Below are 17588 nucleotides of genomic sequence, written 5' to 3' on the forward strand. Positions count from 1 at the left end.
ATCTAGCATCGAAACCCACACCACCACCACCGTTACCCAGCCACAACCACGGCCCCACCCCACCACTGCACCTCCACGACTAGCACCCTCATGCAATCACAACCCATAACCCCACAACCTACCACACTGCCGCCATCCATCGACCTAAAACCCACTCCTACACAAATCAAAACCCCACACCCACGCCACCAAACCACATCATAAACCACTCCACAATTGAGATCAACCCACACCCACCCTTACCCATGATTTTAAAAATCAAATTGGACCAGCTGGTCTGATCGGTGAATCGGGAAACGGATGCCAATCTAATCTCGAAAAAGGCCAAAAATCGATAAAAACTGGGAACCAGAGACAAATCTGGTTTTGCCCCCGTTTCGGTTTTTAAAATCATGTGCTTACCTCTGCCACTACCACCACCACCACAATAATTTCAGGTTTGAGAGAAAGGGGGTTTCGGGTTTAAGGAGAGGAGAGAGCAGAACAAGAACAAGAATGAGAGAGAAGAGAAGGAAGATGGAGAGAAATGAAAGAAAGAGAGAAAAAGTAATATATATATATAAGAGAGAGAGAGAGAGAGAGAGAGAGAGAGAGAGAGAGAGAGAGAGAGAGAGAGAGAGAGAGAGAGAGAGAGAGAGAGAGAATAAAATATAATAAAAAATTATAGAAGCTTGCTATAGTACCATCATATATTGAGGATGGTATTGTAGCACAATTGTAGAATTTTTTACAATTGGAAGATTGGCTAATGAGCTTTTTTGTGCTTTGATGCTAAAATATACCATATTATACCATATAGCATGCTGGGTACTGATGCTCTAAGAGTATTAATTAAGCTCCGATTAGTTAATGAGAAATGCTATGTACACAACACTTTCACAACAAATCATAAGTTGCAGGTTGTTACAAATTTAATTAGTAGTTATGCATCTAAACAAGCAAGTAGAATAGATTTTATATAAAAAATTATTATTTAATTGATATTTAAATATATAAAAGGCCTCTATTTAGTTCTCACTTTAGGCCCCAACATACATGGAGCCGACTCTATACAACAGAAGGGGGAATTTGAATTTTGAACGTCTTAAAAAAAAGTGCTAACCAGTTGAGCTACAACCTACGCACTCTTGGCATGAATCCTTTAATTTTAGTATAAGTATTATTTAAAATTTTTATATTTTGCCAACAGTTCTTCAAATTAATCATAGAACTTTAATGTGGGTTTTGGTTTGTTTAACTGGTAAAGTCTATTGTCGTTAAATAAGAGCAGAGGATCGAATCATGCCTATACCAAAAATCAATTGATGTCTTAGCCTAATAATAAAAAGAAATTATCATAGAGTTGACAATATAAATTAAAATTCAATTGTATCTGTCAAAAAACATAGAACTTCAATGTTTAACGATCAAGAAATTGATAACTATGGTCAAACAAAGAAAAATAAATGTTTTGAGTGAGACTAACATTTCATTATTATGACTCAAATTCATCCAAGTGAATGTTTACATATATCTCATTTGAGATTCCTTGCAAGTTTGTCTAGACCCAGGGACGTAGCTACCTTCGGATTGGGGGGAATTTAAAAAAAAAAAATTATTATATATATGTGTATTAATTTTAGCAATTTTGTTTTATAAAATTACCTTTTTTTCTCTAAAACAATATAATTGATTCTTTTAAGAGTAATGCTATACTCATAAACTTTTTTACAAATTATTTTGGTAGCAAATTCTTATTGTTCACACATGAGTCCACCATTCACATCACTTTTTTTACTTACTAGTAACCACTTATCACATCAATAATTTATAAAAAAGTTTGTAGTTTTAGTATTTTCCTCATTTTAGTGACTATAAAAAAATTTATAGATCTAAAATCTAAAACAAAATATACAAGCCAAAAAAAAGAAGAAGCTCAACAACAAAAATTACAAATAGTAAAACTAGAAATATAAAAAAGTAAGCTAAGCTCAATTTATCAATTTTATTTAAAATAAACAATCCTACCCTTTAAAAAATTCTTAAAAAAAAAAAAAAAATTAGCAGCTAAGTAGTAGTAGAGTCAAAGGTTAAAATTGCTACACATAGCCAATAGTAAAACCAAACTCCTTAACTCAAATTTCTGGTTTAGTCCCTGTCTAGGCCCCTCCAGTTCAGATTTCCCATAAAATATGGAGTTAATAGGTCTTATCTAGGTAGAGTAGTCATAGTTAGTCGTTTCCTTCGTTTTGCACCATAAAAAAGAAAAAAGAAAGAAAGAAACTTTGTGGTTTTAGATCATTAGACTCGAAGCATTCATTCTAATCAACAAACTAGCATTACAACAACAACACACACACAAAATGCTATACTCCATTAAAACCCATTAGCTTAACAAATTGCTTCAAAAAAAAAAAAGTATCTATGAATAGTACCTCAATATACCTTCTGAGGTATTGTTCATCAACACATCAAATAAAAATATTTTTTTTATGCTCTCCAGTCCTTTGGCAACAAGAACCTTATTGTTAATTTATGATTTTTCACATAACATTTATGTTGACTTATTCCATGACTTGTAATTGCATTAATTTATTTCATTGTATTTTGTGGGATTTTATTGTATTGGGTTTAGTATTATGTCGGTAAAGATTGCTCAGGAAGTTGATGTTGCGGCTTGGCTCACGAGTGGTGCAACCCATGAAAGTCTCATGAGAATCACATGCTGGAAGCTGAAGAGTCAAGTGTTAGCCTATAATTCACGAGTCACTTTGTGACTCAGGCCAAGTCCCGAGTGACCTGTGAAATTCTCTACCTGAAAGATTTTAAGTGTGACTTTTATACCTGTCACCCATACTATGTATACCCCTATTACCCGTAAAAGTGAAATGAGGCTATTCAAAGAAAAACCCTAGAGAGGTTTCTACAATACACCCACCTTTTAGAGAAAGAGCTATCCATCTTTTAGTGAGAAATTATTGTAGTCTCTTATCCTTCTCTCTCTCATTGCTATACCTTGAGAGGAGATTTGTACCCAAACACAACTCACACATATTCAGAGTGTTTTAGAGTTTGGGAAGCATTTGAGTTTTTCCAAAAGAAGTCGGTGAGGCTTGGCGGATGCAATCAGGTGGTATTGCGGGATCCAGATAACTAGTGAAGACAAGACTTTAAGAAGTCCATTGGTAACTAGAGTTTGGAGGGCTCAAGTACTTTGGGTAGATTAGGCTTGGAGGATCTTTTTGATATCCTTGTACTCTAACTTATTCACTAGTGGATTGATTTCGATTTGGAGGGTTGGTGTTATCTTGGGTTTGCATATTTCTTCCCTTACTCTTTAATCTTTATTTTTATTGTTGCTTGCTTGTGGTTATGGCTTAGAGAGTAGTTCCAGTAATTGTGCATCATTTACTCTTATTCTGCACTTAGATAGGTTAGATTAAAAATAATTAAGTCGTGTTTTTAAAATTGGGGGTCTAAACAAGCTATAGTATTTTACACTACTCGAGTTTTCACTTGTCATGAGATCAACGAGGTTTGTCACAAATCAAAGAGAAGTTGATTACGTGGTCCTTCGGCGATGAGTAGTTGCCTTATCATGAGATTGATGAGACTCATCACAGATTTGATGAAGTTCTTAGAGTTGGGATATAGATTGACGGAGCTCAAAGTTAGGATGCAGATTAGAGCAGAGCTAAAACCCAAATGTTTGATTCGGAAAGATTTGGGTTGGTGGTTAGGTGCGATGGAAGAAAAAGAGCCACACTAGGACCCAAGGGGTTGGTGGCTAAAACTCAAATGTTTAATAAAAAGTAGCATGCTTATAATTTTAGGGTTTGGCTTCCCTACGATGCTTTTGTGCATTGGAAGCGATACATGATTGACATGAGTCCTACAATAACCATGAGTTAGTCTTGTGCCCTGTATAATTAGTACTCTATAGCCAATGTTTGCTTCTCTCATATAATAGTAAATTATTCTTATTAAATTTATATAAATTTATAGTGAGATTTATTATTTATGTACAAAGATGGATTTTTTTTTTTTTGGAAATATTGAATAATTTTCCTTGGTTGACGCCATAACAATTGGCTTTTCACAAAAGTTGGGACTTGTTGGAACCATGCTATGGGCCACTCTATTTCCATTTCTAAACATGTGCATGCATTACCTCCAAGTTTCCGAAGAATTATGGATGTGTTTTATCCCATCCCACACTCTAAGGATTTGGTTATGTCATATGTGGGCTCAAACAAGTGTCACTGCCTCCCCTTCCAATTGAATATCTTGCACCTTGTTCTAACGCTGGAGCTTCAAAGTTCAAACCTTTTATTATTTGAAAATGAAGTTGTTGTGGGTTTTATTAGTGCAATTAGTAAATTTTATTGTTATTGAATAAGATCTTGCCTATACCAAAAAATTAGTTGATGACTAATGCCATATACTCAAATTTATGGTTTCTATTTAAAAAAGGAGGAGGAAAATCTGACTTTGCTCATTCAATTTCCCTTCCTGAATTGCTTCTTTAATGTTCAACAATTTAATGTTTATTTTTTATAATTTGATAATTGGATAAGGAGAGTTGAATCCTATATTTTTGTTAGAAATATTAGAGTTACCAACTAATTGAAGTACAAATACAAAACTCATAGTACAACTTAATATTTTATATGATGGTATCATATAAAACAATGAAAACTCCCTCATATATGTACTATTATTACTTCGGACACAACAGGTATCCATGATATCCTCTACTTTCCTACCCATTTGTTGTGGCTTCACATTATTTACTTCTTTTCTTCCTTATAAATTGGCAGATCATGAGATGAGTTCTCCAGTAAATTTGACAATTTATATTATATATATATATATATTTTTTTTTTTTCACAAACTTCATTTCACACCAAACAGACTACTACTTTCTTGTCTTGGTAAAACTACTTTAATTTTAATGTCCTTTAAGGTTTACATGAAATTAATTACACTCTTAAAAGGCTCAATTCTCAAATAATATTACTGGTTTGTACACCAAAAAACACAACCAAGAAGAAAGACTCCCCCCCCCCCCCCCCCCCCCCCCCCCCCCCCCCCCCCCCCCCCCCCCCNATATACTCAAATTTATGGTTTCTATTTAAAAAAGGAGGAGGAAAATCTGACTTTGCTCATTCAATTTCCCTTCCTGAATTGCTTCTTTAATGTTCAACAATTTAATGTTTATTTTTTATAATTTGATAATTGGATAAGGAGAGTTGAATCCTATATTTTTGTTAGAAATATTAGAGTTACCAACTAATTGAAGTACAAATACAAAACTCATAGTACAACTTAATATTTTATATGATGGTATCATATAAAACAATGAAAACTCCCTCATATATGTACTATTATTACTTCGGACACAACAGGTATCCATGATATCCTCTACTTTCCTACCCATTTGTTGTGGCTTCACATTATTTACTTCTTTTCTTCCTTATAAATTGGCAGATCATGAGATGAGTTCTCCAGTAAATTTGACAATTTATATTATATATATATATATATTTTTTTTTTTTCACAAACTTCATTTCACAATCATTTCACTAAATTTAATGTTGGACCGTTAATTTTAACTGCAGTGGCGAGTGACATAAAGTATAGAAATCAAACTTTGGAAAATAAAAATGAGAATAGGATATAGTAATTCAAATTTGATTAAAAGCGTTGTAACTTAATTGACACATCTTTATATATAAAGTGTTTGAAGATTCAGAGGGGAAAAAAAATGCATAGCAAAATTGGTAGCATATTATAACTATCTAAAACAAATCAACACCAAAATAGTGAAACTCTAGACCTCCATTTTTGATGTGGATAACCACTATTTTGCTGTAATGTCATCCACAACTTTGTTTGTTAAAAGATTCCATGAGGACAATTTTAAGTTCTAAAAACGTAGTCCACCTCTGAATTTCATCATACTCTATACTGATGAGGACAATTTTAACCTTTTTTTTTTTTTTTTTTTTTTTTTTTTTTTTGAGAATGAACCTAAATTGAGTTGAGGTTTAGGTTTCCACTTTGAGAGAAATCGAAGTATTATTAGACTATAATTTTAGTAATAACTTTTCATGGTTTGATACTCATCTAAAGACACTTTTTTAACGATGGTGATATATTCTTAAACCTTAAAACGTAATTGACTTAAAAAAAAAAAAACTTACAATTAAGGGATGCATGATTGATGTAGATGACTGAGTAGAACGTCTTTATTGCATTAATATGCTGAAATGCTTAAATTAATGCATTATATTGAACACCCTAATCACTTTTGTTTATGTTTCCAAATCTTCTAAAAAACTAACATTTGTATACAAAATAGCTACACTACATAGTATTCGAAAAATTAATGTATTAATTAAGAATTGGTTGACTTTATTAATCATGAAAAAGCAAAGCTAAACAACAACACAAACAAGGAGAGGTCTAAAATCTAAATAAAATAACAACCAATTTCACTTTAGTCAAACAAAATCTCAATTTGGGGTATATCAAGACCCCACAATTTTAATTTATATTTGCGCCGTTCACCTTTTCATGATTATCAAAAGACCATTTTGATAATAAATGTGGGGTCGTAATATACAATTCGGGTTTATAAATATTATTTTCCATTACTTGGTTGTTGGGCATGGCTGATATATATGTGTGTGATGTGTTCATCAATAACATTCATATTCACATTATGGCCGACCGATTGAACTTAACTGTATGGATCAGTCCGATCATGCATTAAGGTTCAATGAGAATCATAGACCCCCCCACAAAGCTAAAATAAAACATCAAAATCATCTTTCTTTTTTCAATGACTTTAAAAGGGTTTTTAAAAAGGAGCAACGACCGTTTGATGATCCCCCTTTCTTTTTCTTATAAGATATGGCATCTCCTTTTACAAAATTGAGTGTGATTTGGAGCATCTTTTTCTTGCTGTTTATTGTACTAGCAAGATGAACAGGAGCTTTGGATCTCTCTTTACCAGACAGGTAATCGGAATATTTTCCAAATTTTCAAACACTTCCCACTTCAAGACTTGAGGATATATCGAAGGTACAACTAAGGATATGCTATAATATTATGAGGAATAATAATATTGGTTAAGATTATGAAAAAATGATGGCTTTAAAGTTTAATGGCCTTGAAAGATGATACTAGTTTATTATATTCTATTTGTTTAATGTCAAGGACACGACTATTACACAATATTTTTATAATTAGAAAAAGTAATAAGTTGTAATTAGAATAATATTTATTTTTAGATACTCCCCCCCCCCCCCCCCCCCCCCCCAAGAAGAATTGTGTTATTGGACACTTTATATTTATCCAATATTTAATAAAGAATTAAGAAAAATTACACCAATTTCAACAAAATTTATAGAATGATTATCTCTTACTTGAGTTTTGTGATAAGCATTACAGAATTGATGCAATAATATCCATTTTTCCCTTGATTTATTATATATTTTTTTTGTGGATCTCACCTTTTGTTAAGTGTCATTTCTAATTTGTCCTTGATTTATCATTAAAATCACTACTTTACCCCTTAAGTTACTTAATTTATCAACAATAAAAGATGCTTAATCAAATAACTCGATGGTTAAATAGAAAATCCCATGAAACTTTTTCTCGAGTGGAATTTTTGGGGAGGAGCTCCTCAGCAACTTCCATCCCATATACCTTGTGAAGCTCGAAGCATAGCTGACTCGAACGTACTCATGGTACAACAACAGAAGTTTGAAGTAGAGTCATTGCCTCATTGGGATTGACCAAGCTATGATCAACATTTCCTCGGGTTGGATTCTCAATGTAAAGTTAATTGTTCATCCATATTTATTGTTGTCGCCTATTGAGTCATTGACAACCAGCCAACATTAAATGCTAAATGATCGATCTGAACAGTGAGAAAGGTAGGATTAGACCTATAGCCATCCTTTCACCTTGGCAGCATTGGGGAGATTGGATTGGAACTAACTCTCAATCCCCTAATTTTGGGGTAAGAGCTTAAAACCCACCTATAAATACCCCATCCACACCAGACTTGAGAGAGAACACTTTCTAAGAAGACAGTCAATAGTTGAGCGTCAGACTTGAGAAGTACGGAAGTACCAATAGCCTTTTTAGTAAATAGGGTGTGAAATATGAGTGTTTTGACTATATTATAATGAGATTGTTGTTTTCAAGTTATATACGTAGTTCTCTTGTCGATGAACAAAAAATGGGTAAATTTTCGTTTAAAAAAAGTTCTGTCGTCACATGCCAAATTTATTGTGTTGAGTAAATTTTTACCCACTATAATGCTTATGTAAAATTTAAAGATACAATCATTTATACAAATTTTGAAAAAGTTTTCCTTCTCTATATATGTAGGGGGGATAATTTTTCCTGAAAAATATATTCTTTATCATGTTTTTCAGTTTAGAAGAGTTTGATATATCTAATCTCCTTTTTTTTTTGATGATTCAATAATATAACAGAGGCAAGCGATTTATATCTGGATATCTCAAATAGAAATACCAAGAGGTGCAAGTTGGAGCACATTATAGTTTTCTATATATTTTCTTTTGGGTCATTCACCTTTTATACCTTCTCATTTTTTTGGGCCTCAATTCTATTCCCTAAAACATCTAAATGGGCTGGGCTATATTTTTGAGCCAGATGAATGTAGATCGAATTTGGGCCTCAAGTTGTCCATCTGGGCTCTGTTCCATTTAAGCGAATTAACAGAACAAGGAAGCCCATCAAAAAAAAAAAAAAAAAAACAATCAAATTCGGACCAAGGTTGTGATTACAAAGGCACATATAAAATGTAAAGTTCAAAAAAAAAAATATATATATATATATATATATAAAACTTATACCTGGTGAGAGGCTGAGCAATAAGCAACGGCTCCGCAACGGTGACAGCGTTTTCTGGGTGGGCCAAACAACGAGTTCCCCTGCCTTTTCCGGCGCACTCCATTGTTGTTGTTGGTTCCTCTTCTTGGGTCACTACCTTCACAGCTTTGTCACTTCCTTGTTCTGTTTTTTTTTTTTTTTTTTTNACACAAAAACATGACAGCCATATGATAGATTTGTAAGGTAAAATGCTGGATATTAACCCAAGTAAAGATCATTGAACAGCGGTGGAAATAAATAATAACATGTCCCATAAGAACAATGAGAAGTACTGGCAGCAGCTTCTGGGCACTTCAGGGCAGTCATTGAAGACACATGCATAATCTTGTACTGTGAATAATCTCTATCTCCAAAGATGTTAATGCTGCAATTAAATTACATTCATGGATACACTGATACTGAAGTAACCTTTCACCCCCAATAAAATCTAGACTCGGCAGTGAGAAATGTAGGTAACATGTAATATAGTTGATTTTCTTTTAGGCTGTCAACATCATTGATTGTATCTTTTGTGTAGATGAATCATAGAAAATTTTAATCCCATAGTTAACAAATTGATACATGTAATAAGCACTCAATAACCAGCGTAAGTGTCTCAACCAGCTGTCTCAGTCTAAAATTCCAAACCTCGTAGGAAAATAAGCCAAGAGAATTAAATCATGAGCATTACCAAACTTTTACAAAGAATGACCTAAATGCAACTAGACTTGTTTTGAAAGGCCTAGCTGAGACACTAGTCTATAGTCATCAAGAACTAAATTTTCACAAGCCTTACAAATACACATCAATATAATTCTGTTACGGGCGTAAGCTAATTAACTGTAAATTGCAATAATATTCATTTGTGACCAATGAACTCTGCAACATTAACAAAGAGTTACACCTCGTATAATTTGAACTAACTTCTTTTGTGGGCATGAACTAATTCAAATGACAATTAGAAGCCGAGTTTTCTTTTTTCCAAGCTGGCAAGCACACACCAATTCTGTTCAAACTAAGACAAACCCAATTGTTGTTGCATACATTAATACTAGGTTGAATTCATTAAAGTCCTTACACTTTTTGTGTGTGTGTGTGTGTTAAACACCCCCCCCCCCCCCACTCCCCCTTTTTTTTTCCTCTGGCTGAAAGCTGTCATTCAACTTTTGCCTTTAGATTTTGCACTGGAGTGATCACAAAGAAGAGTGCAAAAGATTAGCACAACAAATGAGAAGTGTTGATGTCTTGAATGACTTTCCTTTCACGTTTTCTCAAGAAGCTACACTTATGGTAATTACCTTATACTGTCTACGTGATATTTTGTTGACATTATTGATATACTTCTGGTCAAATCTGTTAGGTCCATGAAAAGAAAGAGACTAGGTGTTCATTCTTGAGCAAAAGGGGCGTCCATCAAGTGGGAATGTGGCTTTATGAATGTTGTTGTGGCTCATCAGTTACTTCCTCTGACTGTTTTAGGTAATTATCTTTTTAAAACTTTTCTATCTATATGGTACATAAAGAATTTTCTCTGTTATGATGTCATACATGTTTTCTTAATTTTGGTCAGCTATATTTTTTCCTCCTTGTTGGCAGGTCAAATGATGGTTGGCACCTTCCAAGAATCTTATGCCCATGTAATGGTATTATCTTTTGCTTGTGGCTCATTGTTTTGGAGTAGAAGTTGATGTTTTTGAATTCACAATATAAACATGCAGAGCCTGTAGCTCCAATACCAAAGCAGTTAAGTAGTTGGAAGGACTACTATGAGTGGAGGTGCATTCCACTTCATTCACCTGTGGCTTTGCTTCTTCACTGGGTATGTATTTTGTGTTTAAGTCGTTAGTTGAGAGTGGGAATTTATGAACTTCTTTTTATTACTTTTAAAAGATCAATCTAACACTATTTCTTATGTGGCCAAGATTGAAGCATGTAGGAAGAATCAACACCTTAGCATTTTAGCTACAATCTCCTTTTCTGAAATGCATAATTTGTGAGGCTGCTTATGGTTACTAGGATTCTTTTTGGAATATGATTTTTAAAATCTGTGTGGTTGGATTCTGATTAAAAAAAAAACAGTGTGTGTTTGTATTGGTAGCAGCTTCCCATTTATATTTCAATCCACAATTTTGTGAATGGTGTTTTGGCTTCTGCTTTTACTAAGAAGTTGAATTCAAATCCAATACTTTTTTATTTATGAATCCAGATGCAGCTTACTGTTAATTCTTGGATATTGTGATTTTAATCAGAAGAATAAGGGTTGTTTTCCCCATTAATTTCAGCCACTTATGATATATCAAGCCACTCAAGTTGCTGGTCTTACTCAAGTTGCTGGTCTTGGAAGTTCAACTTCTGAAATCAGGGACAAACTGTGCATACACTATCTTGGTATGTTGTTGCAGTTCAATTATTTATCTGCAAGCAGTAAATTTAACGTTTGATGTCTCTTTTGAACTGTTTTTCTAGTATAATGGTTCTGTGCTAATGGATGTGTCTTAGGCCAATTCCTTTCCCTTAATATCTTTCTTTTTCTGTAATTTATTTAGAGAAATCCACAGACAGTAATATGTTTTCTGAAGTTCATGCTTCACATTTGTTCCTTAAGTCACATAGCAGGCCTTGAAATTGTGAATAGTTACGGACCTAGCCAGTGTGTCTTCTTGGAACTTGATTTGGAGGATGAGTTTTAGAATGAGTAGCATCAATGGATATTTTATAACTGTCCTAGATTATAAGGTAATTTTTATAATATTTAAGTCCATCCTCTAGCCTGTATTATAGGAGTTGAACTTTGTGCCCAACCTCCCTACAACTGCTACAAGTCTTACAGTAACAAGTGAGACAGATAGCTGTTGGCCTTGGAAACTATGTTAGTTAAAGCTAATGCTGACTACAAGGTTTGTCAGGGTATGCAATGTAGAAGCATGGTTTTTTGATAATCATGCTGCTTTATCGTTTACTCTGGAGCCCATTCATCTAGGCAATTGGTTATTATCTTTTACTTGTAAAATCAAGAGTGTTTTGAGTATAGTGTAGTATGATGTGAATGTATATTGGAGTATTATCTACTGGCACTTGAGTCGGGGTGAAAATGCTTGTACGCAAGTATTATAATATGATGTTCATCCTATATTAAGCTTTAAATTTCTACAAAGTGCTGATGTTGTGTCTAGGTAATATAAAAAATAGTTTTATGTGCCTTTTTAGTAATGATAAGTTTGTTGATCATCCATATAATATCACCAATGTATTACTGAAACTTTTGTTATTGACAGGGCCTGAGAAAGAGCTTTTGCAACTTGCTGTGTTTGCAGAGTTGCATGCACTTTTCCCTGGTGTGCATGTGCATATAGAGCTTGTTGGGCCTGCAATTCCACAACATAGGTCGGTTAGTGCACTTCATAATGGATGTATTATAAGGATTTATTTAGTTGAGTAGTTTTTATTAGAACTTAATTTGCCAATGAGCTCTAGGTGGAGAGTGAGGTTCTGGGTTCAAGTTTCATTGGGTGCATGTGTAACTTAAGATGAAAGAACAAAAAAAGGACTTTATTCCATGGAGATAAATTTAGTTAGCAGTAAAAGTGTTTCTTTCTGTTGTAACCATCATGATACTCAAGACATTACTGAGAAATATTATGATACTGAAAACATTATTGCTGACAAATATTTTTTTTCTTTTCCGGCATTGGAATAAGTAGGGATGGTGAGAGGATTGATCTTAGAAATTATGCTCATTGCCTTGAGACAGATTGCATTTGTAAATCTGCAAGTGAGAATTTGAGTGGGGATGTACAGACCGGTAGAACTTCAAAGGTGACGTTGCAGCTTCGAAGAGGGTTATACCATGACTGCTATCATGAAATAGCAAAGGTTTCTTTCTTTATTGCTGTTGTTATAGACAGACAGCCATACACACACACACACACACACAAACTTATGTTAAATTATATATTTTGCACTTAAGTTGTCTTTCGAAAACCTGTCACCTAGGTGTGTTAGTTGCTTAATTCTCCTTTTGGCAGTAATTCCTGACTTCTGGTACATGAACAGGATTTCTCTCCTCATTTGGTGATTGCTCCAAATGCTGGCATTGCTGCTTATTCAAGTTGGTTGCCAACAATTGTATGTGTTTTGATACTCTTAACATCTCACTCTCATAGTTTACGTTTGTGTTTACTTGTCACAGAAAAAGAAGCTTTTACCATTACAAGCAAACAAAGAGCAGAAAGTGCCTGTAATTTTTTTTTTTTTTTTTTTAAATGTTAGTTCTTTTGGTTTCTTGGATGAGCGTTTCAGGAGCTAATAAAGGAGACAAATGTCCCAGCACTTTTTTCTGATTACTGTGAAGAAGCTTGTCATCTTGGAGCTTGTTGCATAAGCACTTTAACTGGACATCCTCTCACATTTCCTGTGTGTTCACATTGCTTTATTGTTTTTGTGTTATTTTTCTCTAAGCTACTGTTTCATTGTGTTCAAAAGCTTTGAATTGTTATGCTTAATTTAATCAGATCCCAAAATTTGCCACTGCCTTGTAGATTCAATTAAATCCATTCAGGCAGCCAATGGTGGTTGAAGACAGCGCTCTATTCCTTCCTTGCTACAGTAATTGCTTCCTGTTTGGGATGTGATATGGTCTTCAAGGTCAACTTGAGTACTGTTTATTGACTTCTTAAGATGGAATTCTGAACTTGTCATAGAACTTGAGTACTATCGTTCAATTGGGTTATCAATGCATACAAGGCATGTTTACTGATGAAGCAGCCTTGAGGTTTCCAAGGTGATTATGAAGGTATGTTTCAAGACATCACCATGTGCGTGCCTTATTTTGGCGAACAAGATCAAGTGGCTTGATGGAATGTTTAGTGTATTCAACTCAGGATTTACCTAAAAAAGAAAGAGAAAGATCCTAGGGAGATCTAGAAGTTTCTTGGCTCTCAAGATGATGCCAGTGGTTCTTTTGCTCTTCTTCACATTATTCACAGAGACAGAAGCTATATGCTATTGCATTACAAGTTTGTTGGTTCAGTGAAGCATTTGCCAACCAAGGTTGCTGCAAGTTTTTGACAGATCAAACCCGTTCAAACTTCTTTTCTGCTTCTCCTTTCTCTCTTTTATGCTATACCAAGAGTTTTTCTAACCCATCACGATGCTCTTGATGACCTTTTGACAAGAACATTAGAATTTCATATTTATCTGCGTTGTGGAATGTATTTATTTACTTGCGTTAATGAACTTGCAAATGTTAGATATACTAACTGAGACCTACATTTCAGAGTTTATTACTCCTAAAGATGGATAGTGAATATGTTCTCATTGTTGATATGTCTAGCTGGACCAAGTAGCAAAGTTATTGAAAGTTAATGGGGCCTTGCATGCAACGTCCATCTTACATGAAAGTAAATCTCACACGATGTTGCATGCAACATTCCTCTTACATGAAAGTAAATTTCATGCGATATCCCTCTCACATGAGATTGGACCTCATAACTGAAAGGGAGGTTGCATACATTAAACAATATATCCATTGGAAGAGGGACACAGGACACTATAGTCTCCATCCGATGGAGGTGCACTGCAGTCACCAATCACCATGAGTGGGATGAGTTGGTAGCAACTATAAAAAGTGACACTAAAAGATGCTTTTGCAATGAAATCATGTTTAGCAAATATTTGATTCAAGTAGTCCAAATTCTGAAAACACTAGTTAATCAAGCCAAAGGTCACTTTGAGCCTCTTCTATGTAGTTATTGCTACTTCCTATGCGTGAATCAGTAATCTAAAGATTCTAAACTAATATTATGGCAATTTTTATTTAATTTTTCAAATTTGTAATACTTTATCATGTCAATTTCAAGCAATGATCCATTTGTAGTGGACAGATCATCTAGTGAGTTTTAGTGAAGTGAGAGCAAGCCTCATCCTTTTTTTTTTTTAATGATGTTAAGATATAAAACTGAAATAATATCTAAGACTTTTCATCAGTCCAAAATTATTTGCAACCGTTTTTTTAGTTATAAATAAATAAATGATTTTTTTTTTTTTTTTGGTATTAACCTCAGATCTCTTATTCAACCACTAGAGAGATTTCACCAGTTAAGTTAACTGGAATCCACGCTAAGTTTTAGATTCTTGATAGTATAAATAGTAATAATAACTGTAGGGATAAAGGGCCCAAAAATAGATATTGGGTCGTAGGCTGTGTCCGAAAACATTAAAACATTCGAGGATAGATAGACAATAGTGAAACCATACATGTTAATATACCGTAGAAGAAGTTTGGTCATGAGGGGTTGGGATTGAAGGCTGAGGAGAAGTACCTCCTTAGCTAAGCAGAGTAGAGGTCAGAGGTCCGACCTTTCGTCAAGGACAAGGTACTAGATGATCACACTAGTAAGGATAGGCAGCAAAAAGGGATAAGACAAAGGAAAGCTGAGAAATATCTAGGAGAAAGCTGCTACCACCGCATTAAATGCTTTATAGCTATCTCTCTGACCGCATTAATGTGGAGGTAATACCTGAACAATAAATTTCAACTTTACAGCTACCCACAAAGACTTTAGAAAAGTGTTGATGAGACAATGATCAAAACCAGCAATTTGATCTACACGTGGAGGGCTGAGATAAAGTAAAGAAGTGGAATATAAAAATAAAAAACCCAATTACAAAGAAAAAGGAGATTAGATAATCTGAAAAAGGGTCTGTACACTCAAGAATTGTAATTGTGCTTAAGTTCAAAAGAAATATATAAAAATTGCCTTCCTCGAACTTTGCCGAGCAGGATTTTCCTTGCATAAAACTGTTTATTCTTACCTTCTAATATCGTTTAACCTAATGTGATTGTTGTCCTACTCATAGAAGCCTAGTTTTTAGCACACTCTCTACAAATTTATTGTTTTGGGTTCTTTTATCCCTTGTCCTTTTCATTTTTGGGCTTGGGAAGCAAAACCTGCCCTTACAATAACTTGTAATAAACTCCAGTTAAAAAAAGAAAGAAAGAAAGCTTGTATGAAATTCATATAGGCTTTTCTTTTTGTTTTTTTTTAAAAAAAAAAAACAAACTTTTTCGGTGCATTAAATATACTTTATACATTAAAAAAATTAAAAAAAAAAAAAAAAAAACTACTGCATTTGGCTTTTCTGTCCAACATTGGATTTTTTTCTCCTATCTACAAAAAATTAAGAGGTCAAACTATCATTTGGTACATTAAGCCACGTGCTAAATTTATTATTAATATATATTTTTTTGTTATCATCGTTCGAAAACTATAAACCATGTGCTAAATTTATTATTAATATATATATATATATATATTTTTGTTATCATCGTTCGTAAACTATAAACCATGTGCTAAATTTATTATTAATACATATATTTTTTGTTATCATCGTTCGTAAACTATTGTTCATATTAAATGATTCAATGATACACTTACTCCACTTACCATTGAAATTGATTGCCACAATTGTTTCGAACAAACTGATAAAAAAAAAAGTCACAATCGTACAACTTTTGTTTCAATTGAACTCTTTTGACCTTGCATTAATAACAACAATAATTAATTACAAATTGTGGTGTCAAGATAATATAGAATTTTTTTAATCAATATTAAATAATTGATAGTTCAACTTTGATAATAACCAAAAAAAAAAAAAAAAAAAAAAGATTTTTTAACACATGTTTCAAGAACCAAATTCATAAGTTGTCCAAAATTAATACTAAAAAAAACTATAAAAAAAAAACCATTATTCTAAATAAGATTATGTCAACCTTTATCCTTTTCTCTTCGGAATAATGAATTTTTCTATAAAAGTTTTAGTTAAAATAATTATATAGTTTGTTGTGTGTTCTAGTTACCTTAATTGTTAAAGTCTTTCAATCTTTGCTTACAATATAATAAATAATTAAAATTTTGAATTTTTTTTTTTTTGTTTTTCATTTGAAAAGTTGACACATAAATTTGTAAGACTTGTATAGTATAATTTATAATGTCCTTAACATTATTATAATTTTTTTTGAGAGAGTTTCAACATTATTATAAATTAAATGATACATACATATATATATATATATATATAAATTTAGGTGCAATTTCTTAAGTGTAGCACATTACACATACATTAGATTTTTCAATTAAATTAAAACACATAATTAATTTGAATTCTTTTTGAAAAAAGATAATATTAATTATATTGTATTGGTCCATAAACGGGCATAGAGGAATCTTTTACAATCCATTAGGTGGTGGTTCACAAAACCATCAACTTATATTACCTAAACAAGTTACATTACTCATAAAATAGGTAATGTGATTAAAACTATATGCAAATGATTTTGTGAACTTTTTTCTTAGTTAATACAAATATATGCTTGCAATCAATTGAAAATTTTAAATTGTTGCATATAATTGTTTTTTTTTTTTTAATTAAAAAGTCACGAATCTTTTTTCTTGACATTATTGGTTTATTATTTTTTTTAAAGATAAGATAAAATTCAATATATAACATTGAGCCCGTTTGGATAGGCTGTTTATAAAACCTTAATGCGCGTTTTAGACAAAACGTGATTTGCCAAATCGTTTGGCTCCACAAAATCAGCACCTTTGTGTTTTCAAAATCCAGATTTTTCACGTTTACAAAACTCGTTTCATAATGATTATTCTTTATCATTCTTATCCAAAAAAGATTATTCTTTA

At 32.9% G+C, this 17588-nt stretch overlaps 1 protein-coding gene across 2 annotated transcripts; it reads left to right on the top strand.

Moving 5' to 3' along the window:
- The first annotated feature begins 10068 nt into the window (after positions 1 to 10068).
- LOC112008581 (uncharacterized) lies at positions 10069 to 14174 on the top strand. 2 transcript variants are annotated; one of them, XM_065782418.1, is made up of 10 exons: positions 10069 to 10182; positions 10253 to 10371; positions 10489 to 10535; positions 10611 to 10711; positions 11175 to 11280; positions 12168 to 12276; positions 12594 to 12765; positions 12946 to 13017; positions 13192 to 13305; positions 13431 to 14174. In XM_065782418.1, the coding sequence occupies exons 1-10, from the start codon at positions 10120 to 10122 to the stop codon at positions 13521 to 13523; spliced, it is 996 nt and encodes a 331-aa protein (XP_065638490.1). In that variant the 5' UTR covers positions 10069 to 10119; the 3' UTR covers positions 13524 to 14174. The 2 variants fall into 2 exon arrangements, with proteins under 2 accessions (XP_065638490.1, XP_065638491.1); XM_065782419.1 differs by having other exon boundaries at positions 10265 to 10371.
- Positions 14175 to 17588: the final 3414 nt, after the last annotated feature.

The sequence above is a fragment of the Quercus suber genome, unplaced genomic scaffold (genome assembly GCF_002906115.3).
Source record: "Quercus suber isolate HL8 unplaced genomic scaffold, Cork oak 2.0 scaffold_301, whole genome shotgun sequence".
Lineage (NCBI taxonomy): Eukaryota > Viridiplantae > Streptophyta > Magnoliopsida > Fagales > Fagaceae > Quercus > Quercus suber.